Source organism: Pleurodeles waltl, chromosome 2_1, assembly GCF_031143425.1.
Source record: "Pleurodeles waltl isolate 20211129_DDA chromosome 2_1, aPleWal1.hap1.20221129, whole genome shotgun sequence".
Classification (NCBI taxonomy): domain Eukaryota; kingdom Metazoa; phylum Chordata; class Amphibia; order Caudata; family Salamandridae; genus Pleurodeles; species Pleurodeles waltl.
In genome coordinates, this window is record NC_090438.1 from 16,390,570 (window position 1) to 16,399,021 (window position 8,452).

At 45.4% G+C, this 8,452-nt stretch overlaps 1 protein-coding gene across 1 annotated transcript in view; it reads left to right on the forward strand.

Moving 5' to 3' along the window:
* The window catches only part of LOC138260390 (nicotinamide N-methyltransferase-like), a 50,597-nt gene extending 43,486 nt beyond the window's left edge, over positions 1 to 7,111 (forward strand). Inside the window, exon 4 of the mRNA XM_069208830.1 lies at positions 5,534 to 7,111. Within this exon, the coding sequence (XP_069064931.1) occupies positions 5,534 to 5,984 (451 nt within the window). The 3' untranslated portion in view covers positions 5,985 to 7,111. The remainder of the gene's footprint in view (positions 1 to 5,533) is intronic.
* The last annotated feature ends 1,341 nt before the right edge of the window (positions 7,112 to 8,452 follow it).

Below are 8,452 nucleotides of genomic sequence, written 5' to 3' on the forward strand. Positions count from 1 at the left end.
CTCCTTTTTGCTTACAGGGAGGTACCCCAGAAAGGAGTGGGCTTCAGCCCCTTTGAACTCCTCTTTGGGCACCCTGTGAGAGGTCCCCTTGCTCTTGTTAAGGAGGGTTGGGAACAACCCTTAAAAGTTCCTAAACAGGACATTGTGGACTATGTACTTGGCCTAAGATCAAGCATGGCTGAGTATATAAAAAAGGCCAGTAAAAACCTTCAGGCCAGCCAGGAGCTGCAAAAGCAATGGCATGACCAGAAGGCTGTCCTGACTCAGTACCACCCAGGACAGAAGGTGTGGGTATTGGAGTGACCCTCTTCCTGATCTCTTCTCCACCACTGAAGGTGATGGCTTAGTGGAGAGAGTAGTACTTGCAGAATGTCTTACTGCAGAGCAGAAAGATAACTGTATAAATATCTTAAGTCAGTTTTCAGCACTCTTCTCACTGATACTAGGTACCAGTACTTGGTGTGAGCATACAATTAATACTGGAGACAGTTTACCTGTCAAAAGTAAGATTTATAGGCAGCCTGACCATGTCAGGGACTGCATTAAACAAGAGGTTCAGAAAATGCTAGACTTAGGAGTGATTGAGCCTTCAGAAAGCCCATGGGCTAGCCCAGTGGTGCTTGTCCCTAAACTTCACAGTAAAGATGGAAAAAGAGAGATGAGGTTTTGTGTTGACTATACAGGGCTCAACCAAGTAACCAAGACAGATGCTCACCCTATACCCAGGGCAGATGAGCTCATAGATACACTGGCTTCTGCCAAGTATCGAAGCACTTTTGATCTAACTGCAGGGTATTGGCAGATTAGGTTATCAGAAGATGCTAAACCAAAGACTGCATTTTCTACCATTGAAGGGCACTATCAATTTACAGTAATGCCCTTTGGTCTGAAAAATGCACCTGCCACTTTTCAAAGTTTGGTGAACACAGTCCTGCAAGGGTTGGAAGCTTTTAGTTCAGCATATCTAGATGATATAGCTGTCTTTAGCTCAACCAGGTATGATCACCTGGTCCACCTATGGAAAGTTTTGGAGGCCCTGCAAAAGGCAGGCCTCACTATCAAGGCCTCAAAGTGCCAGATAGGGCAGGGGAAAGTGGTTTATCTGGGCCACCTGGTAGGTGGGGAACAGATTGCACCACTGCAGGGGAAGATCCAGACCATTATGTAATGGACTCCCCCTACAACTCAAACCCAGGTGAGAGCCTTTTTAGGCCTCACAGGGTACTATAGGAGATTCATCAAGAATGATGGCTCCATAGCAGCTCCTCTTAATGATCTCACTAGCAAAAAGATGCCGAAAAAGGTATTGTGGACAGCTAGCTGTCAAAAAGCTTTTGATGAGCTCAAACAGGCCATGTGCTCTGCACCTGTCCTAAAAAGCCCTTGCTACTCCAAGAAATTAATAGTCCAGACTGATGCTTCTGAATTAGGGGTTGGGCAGTGCTATCACAGCTGAATACGAGGGAGAGGATCAACCTGTTGTTTTTATCAGCAGGAGGTTGACCCCTAGAGAAAGCGTTGGTCTGCCATAGAGAGGGAGGCCTTTGCTGTGGTCTGGGCACTGAAAAAGTTGAGACCATACCTGTTTGGTACTCACTTTATTGTTCAGGCAGACCACAAACCTCTACTTTGGTTAAAACAAATGAAAGGTGAAAACCCTAAATTGTTGAGGTGGTCCATATCCCTACAGGGAATGGACTATACAGTGGAACATAGACCTGGGAGTACCCACTCCAATGCAGATGGACTCTTCAGATATTTCCACTTAGACAATGAAGACTCATCTGGGCAAGATTAGCCTTATTGTCCCTCGTTTGTGGGGGGGGTTTGTGTAGGAGAGTACTATTTTGCCTGGCATGTTACCCCCATTTTTACTGTATGTATGTTTGTTTTTGCCTGAGTGTCACTGGGATCCTGCTAATCAGGACCACAGTGCTCATAAAGTATGCCCTGTATGTGTTCCCTGTGTGGTGCCTAACTGTATCACTGAGGCTCTGCTAACCAGAACCTCAGTGTTTATGCTCTCTCTGCTTTTACAATTGTCACTGCAGGCTAGTGACTATTTTTGCCACTTCTCATTGGCACACTGGAACACCCTTATAATTCCCTTGTATATGGTACCTAGGTACCCAGGGTATTGGGGTTCCAGGAGATCCCTATGGGCTGCAGCATTTCTTTTGCCACCCATAGGGAGCTCAGACAATTCTTACACAGGACTGCCACTGCAGCCTGAGTTAAATAACGTCCACGTTATTTCGCAGCCATTTTACACTGCACTTAAGTAACTTATAAGTCACCCATATGTCTAACCCTCACTAGGTGAAGGTTAGGTGCAAAGTTACTCATTGTGTGGGCACCCTGGCACTAGCCAAGGTGACCCCACATTGTTCAGGTCAAATTCCCCGGACTTTGTGAGTGCGGGGACACCATTACACTTGTGCACTACATATAGGTCACTACCTATATGTAGCGTCACAATGGTAACTCCGAACATGGCCATGTAACATGTCTAGGATCATGGAATTGTCACCCCAATACCATTGTGGTATTGGGGGGACAATTCCATGCATCCCTGGGTCTCCAGCATAGAGCCCGGGTACTGCCAAACTAACTTTCCGGGGTCTCCACTGCAGCTACCGCTGCTGCCAACCCCTCAGACAGGTTTTCTGCCCCCCTGGGGCCTGGGCAGCCTGGTCCCAGGAAGGCAGAACAAAGGATTTCCTCTGAGAGAGGGTGTTACACCCTCTCCCTTTGGAAATAGGTGTGAAGGGCCTGGGAGGAGTAGCCTCTCCTGGCCTCTGGAAATGCTTTGAAGGGCACAGATGGTGCCCTCTCTAAATAAGCCAGTCTACACCAGTTCAGGGATCCCCCCCAGCCCTGCTCTGGTGCGAAAATGGACAAAGGAAAGGGGAGTGACCACTCCCCTGACCAGCACCTCCCAGGGAAGGTGCCCAGAGTTCCTCCAGTGTGTCCCAGACCTCTGCCATCTTGGATGCAGAGGTGTGAGGGCACAATGGACAGCTCTGAGTGGCCAGTGCCAGCAGGTGACGTCTGAGACCCCTCCTGATAGGTGCTTACCTTTCTCAGTAGCCAATCCTCCTCTGTGGGCTATTTAGGGTCTCTCCTGTGGGCATCTCACCAGATAACAAATGCAAGAGCTCACCAGAGTTCCTCTGCACTTCCCTCTTCGACTTCTGGCCAAGGATCGACCGCTGACTGCTTCAAGACGCCTGCATAACCGCAACAAAGTAGCAAGAAGACTACCAGCAACATTGTTGCGCCTCATCCTGCCGGCTTTCTCGACTGTTACCTGGTGGTGCATGCTCTGAGGGCTGTCTGCCTTCATCCTGCACTGGAAGCCAAGAAGAAATCTCCTGTGGGTCGACAGAATCTTCCCCCTGCTAACGCAGGCACCAAACTTCTGCATCACCGGTCCTCTCGGTCCCCTCTCATCTTGACGAGCATGGTCCCTGGAACACAGGAGCTGGATCCAAGTGACCCTGACAGTGCAGTGGTTCTTCTGTCCAAATTTGGTGGAGATAAGCCCTTGCCTCCCCACGCCAGACAGTAAGCCTGTGTACTGCGTGAACTGCAGCTGCTAGGGCTTCTGTGCACTTTTGCAAGGAATCCTTCATGCACAGCATAACCCAGGTCCCCAGCACTCCATCCTGCATTGCTCAACTCGCTGAGTTGACCACCGGCTTCGTGGGACCCTCCTTTGTAGTGTTGAGACGACCGCCATGCTGAGATTTTGTGAATGCCTGTTCAAGTGCTTTCGCAGGTGGTGCCTGCTTCTGCGTGGGTTCTCTGTGCTGCTGAGCGCCCCCTCTGTCTTCTCCTCCAAGGGGGGACGTCCTGGTCCTTCCTGAGCCCGGGCAGCACCCTTTTTCTTAAAACGCGACCTTTGCAGCTAGCAAGGCTTGTTTGCAGTCTTTCTGCGTGGAAACAACTCTGCATCCTCCAGCACGCCATGGGACATCTTCTGTGCAAAGAAAAAGTTCCTGGCATCTTCCCTTGTTGCAGAATCTTCAGCTTCTTCCACCCAGAGGCAGCCATTTTGCACCTTCATCCAGTGTTTAGTGGGCTCCTGCCCCCTGGACAATTTTGTGACTCTTGGACTTGGTCCCCTTCCTTTACAGGTCCTCAGGTCCAGGAATCCATCTTCAGTGCTTTGCAGTCAGTTGTGGTCTTTGCAGAATCTCCTATCACGACTTTAGTGTGTTTCTGGGAAGTAGGGTAACTTTACTCCTACTTTTCAGGGTCTTGGGGTTGGGTATCTTGGACACCCGTAGTGTTTTCTTACACTCCCAGCGACCCTCTACACACTACACTAGGCCTGGGGTCCCTAAGTGGTTCGCATTCCACTTTCTTAGTATATGATTTGTGTTGCCCCTAGGCCTATTGCATCCTATTGTATTCTACAGTGCTTGCACTACTTTTCTGTTTACTTACCTGATTTTGGTTTGTGTGCATATATTTTGTGTATTTTACTTACCTCCTAAGGGAGTATATCCTCTGAGATATTTCTGACACATTTTCATTACAATAAAGTACCTTTATTTTTAGTAACTCTGAGTATTGTGATTCTTATGATATAGTGCTTTATGATGTAAGTGGTATAGTAGGAGCTTTGCATGTCTCCTAGTTCAGCCTAAGCTGCTCTGCTATAGCTACCTCTATCAGCCTAAGCTGCTGTGACACTACTAATCTACTAATAAGGGATAACTGGACCTGGCACAAGGTGTAAGTACCACAAGGTACCCACTATAAGCCAGGCCAGCCTCCTACAGTAATAAAAAAGTGATAAAGGTTTTCAAGAATACAATCAAAACAAGTGATGATAGGATGTGGAACCTGAATAGGGCTGTGAAAGTTACAAAAAATAGACAATATAAGACCAGAGCAGGAGCATGTTCCAGAGTATGAGCTGATTCTCAATCCTAATCTAAGAATCATGATTTGGTCAATAGAAGATTGATTCTCAGAGAGCATAAGACCCCATTTTATCTTCAGGATTATGTCAACTGCAAGTAATGTCACTTAATGTGTTGATTCTAAGTATGCATATATTCTGTATAATACTTGGTTCAAGAGCATATATCTAGTATCTCTTTCATCTTTGTAAAATGTAATTTGTAAAGCATATTGTAATTTGACACTGAATCATTCTATGGGAATGGAGAGGTATGGTGCCCACTCGAAAGCATGCACCTACTGGACATGGCACTCGCTTCTACTCTAAATTAAAAGGCATTCTGAAATGGTGGGGGGAGTGTCAGGTATGGAGAGACTGGCAGAATGGATGGTGTGTTAGGAAATAAACTCTGATTTTAAGACCAACCTCGTTACTTGTATGTTTGTCAACTTCACAAGAAGCATGTGAGAGAAAAAGTGCAGCAGATGCCTCTGGGGCCGCCATCTTGAAATGTTCTATAACTCTTTGCGTGCAGTGAATAACAACCATGATGGTTAGTTTCATGTTTCCAAACAGTGATGAAATCCTTGTTGATCATGTAAAATTATTTCTTTTCAGCGAAACATGGATTGAGAAGAAAAACGTGATACAGCAAAAAGTCCAAAATGTTTTTAAATGTGATATCGAGAGAAGTGACCCATTGTCTCCAAATGTCCTGCCCAAGGCTGACTGTCTGCTCCTGGTGCACTCTCTGGAGTTCTTTTGCGAAAGCAAGACGACCTTCTGCGATGCTCTGAAAAATCTCTCATCGCTATTGAAACCAGGAGGACACCTAATAATGACTATAGGCCTCGAAGCAACGTTTTACATGGTTGGCGATGTGAAGTTTCCTCATCTTTGCTTAAATGAGGGGTTTCTGAGGGATGCTTTCACCAATGCTGGTTTTGTCATTAAGGAGCATCACATTTATAATCGGAAGATGAACAGTTTGTACGATATAGCAGATTACAGGGCGGTTATGATTTTAAAAGCATGCAAAGAAAGTGATATTAAGTGTTCAGGTACTTAAAGGGGGCATCAGAGGGAACTGTAACAAAGAGGCCAAATCTTACCTGCATCACGTTTTTCATATTGCTTTTTTCACTTCTTTTAAAGCAATACCAGAATGCTAACATGGGGTTAACATGATCTAGCAATCTGGACACACAATGTTGAGTAAAAATAAAGTATACAAACATCACAGGGGGTCGGAACAAAAACCCACTCAATAACCCATGATGTCCCTCTACCTCATCCTGCTCCACTTTCTGTCCTAAGACTCTCTTGGCAAGTTGTGTGATTGTATATATAAGCATGAATGACAAGGTCCACATTCTCATCTGACCAACAGAGTCACACTGTACTGAGCTCAGATTACCCACCTCAGGAGCCACGCACGTCGAGTTCACCTATGGATTGGGTTCACACAGTCTGTACACGGAGTGATGCATCCTTTCTTACTAGAGCTGATTGAATGACTGTCACTGCACAAGTAATAGATCCACAGATGGCCTACCTGGGATCTAAGCACCCCATTGTAGCGCTAAACTCTCACAGGGTAGGGGAGCAGAGTAGTCCAAGGCCTATCACTGGCACTCAACAGTGACCCTCAATAAATGATTGTCCAGTCAGTACATTAGAACAGAAGAAGTACATTGATTGCACACACACTACTAAATACTACACAATAAATACAAATATATACATTGAACGATGAAACATACCATGGGTGACATTTGTGTAACCACTAGTGACCCCCTAGAGGAGTCACCCAAACATATCAAGTGAGCTTAATCATTTTGTTTTGGAATAAAACACATTTAGATACCTTTTGCAGAAGTCATTGTCATTATTACAATAATCAATAATGCAATTTAAATCATTGTAGTGAAGCAATAAAATATTTGTCAAGAGTAAATCCTGTGTTTGTGTACTTTTCATGCATTTGATACCAAATTCCACTCATGAATACAGTCCCTATAGGGCATCACATGAAAATAACTTTGCAGTGCAACCATATCGGAGGCCATTAGAAGGTGTAATAATACCAGCATTACATAAATGCACTTTTAGGACTTCTAGACCCTCATGAATGTCACCATACACCTGGCCCCTAGAGAGTGTAACACTCCCAGCTGCAGAGCAAAAGCTCCAGCCATGGGAGTGCTTGAAAACATGAAGGAAATCCAATGGGAAGTGATAATTTAGGAGTACCCTCCACCTTCGGGTGAGGACCCTAGAGATCCATGCAGGGGGAAGGTGGTCCTGCGCCAAAGGAAAGCCCATCTGTGTCCATCTGGGTGCGCCCGCCATGCACACTTTTTTCATCAATAATTTTATTATAAATGTTGCAGTGATAATATCAATGATGCCATGGAAGATGTCATCAATAATGTAATATGTAGGGCAGTGTTCCCCAACCTTTTGACCTCTGTGGATCCCCACTATATCATTACTGGATCCTGGGGACCCCCACTGAATCATTATTGTAATCCAGTGACCACCCACTGAGTCATTACTGGAAGTCGGAGACCCCAGCGTAAAGATTGTCAATGATTTAAAATGCAAAACAATGCACAAAAAATTCAGAAACAAGCGTTCATCAAACGCATCACAAATGATAACACATTTTATTTAATGTGAAAACAAATATAAATAAAAAAATACAAGTTTAAATTTAATAGGAAGGTTGGAGCATTTTTAAATTCAATTGAAGTCGTACATCGTCCATACCAAATTCTGTTTCATGCACCTGCACTGCTCCCATAAATCAATCTGAGGATGCTAATTTACTTTCTAGCCCCCAATTTCAAAATCTTTGACATTTACAGTATGTTTTAAAATGTTCAGTTGTACATTTAGCCACTTTATTTAAAAGCACCTTATTAATCTATTAATATATTTACTTTTCTAAGTAGTCGGGAACCCCTGTGGAGGCTTTGCGGACCCCCAGGCTTCCCTTGACTATAGGTTGGGAACCACTGATGTAGGGTAATTAGCTGGGCATGGCATTATGGGGCAATTTGGCATTGAGGTGAATATCATAGCAGCGACTCTCCTGCTGCGCCTGAGACAGCCCCTTCAGGTTTCCTCTTTGTTTCTTTTCATTATACAGTGGTCTTGCTCTGCATGTCTACTTGCGGGGGTGTCTTGTCCCACTCGGGCACCCCACAAACTTCATCCTCATTGGAGGTGCTGGCAGCAATCCAGTGTGCTTCTGTGGGAGCGAGAAGATGCATTCTTGTCTGTCTGCGGGCAGACGTGCAGCCAGTCACAGACCCATTCAGAGACTCTTCCACCCACTCAAAAACCCACTCTGAATCTCATGCATCCACTCACAGATTCACTCAGATACTCAGGCACCCACTCACAGACCTACACAGACACTCACTCACCCAATCACAGACCTCAGACAGTCATGTAACCACTGAGACACCCACTGAGACACTCTTCCACCCACTCGGAGACCCACTCAGAGACTCTTCCACCCACCCACAA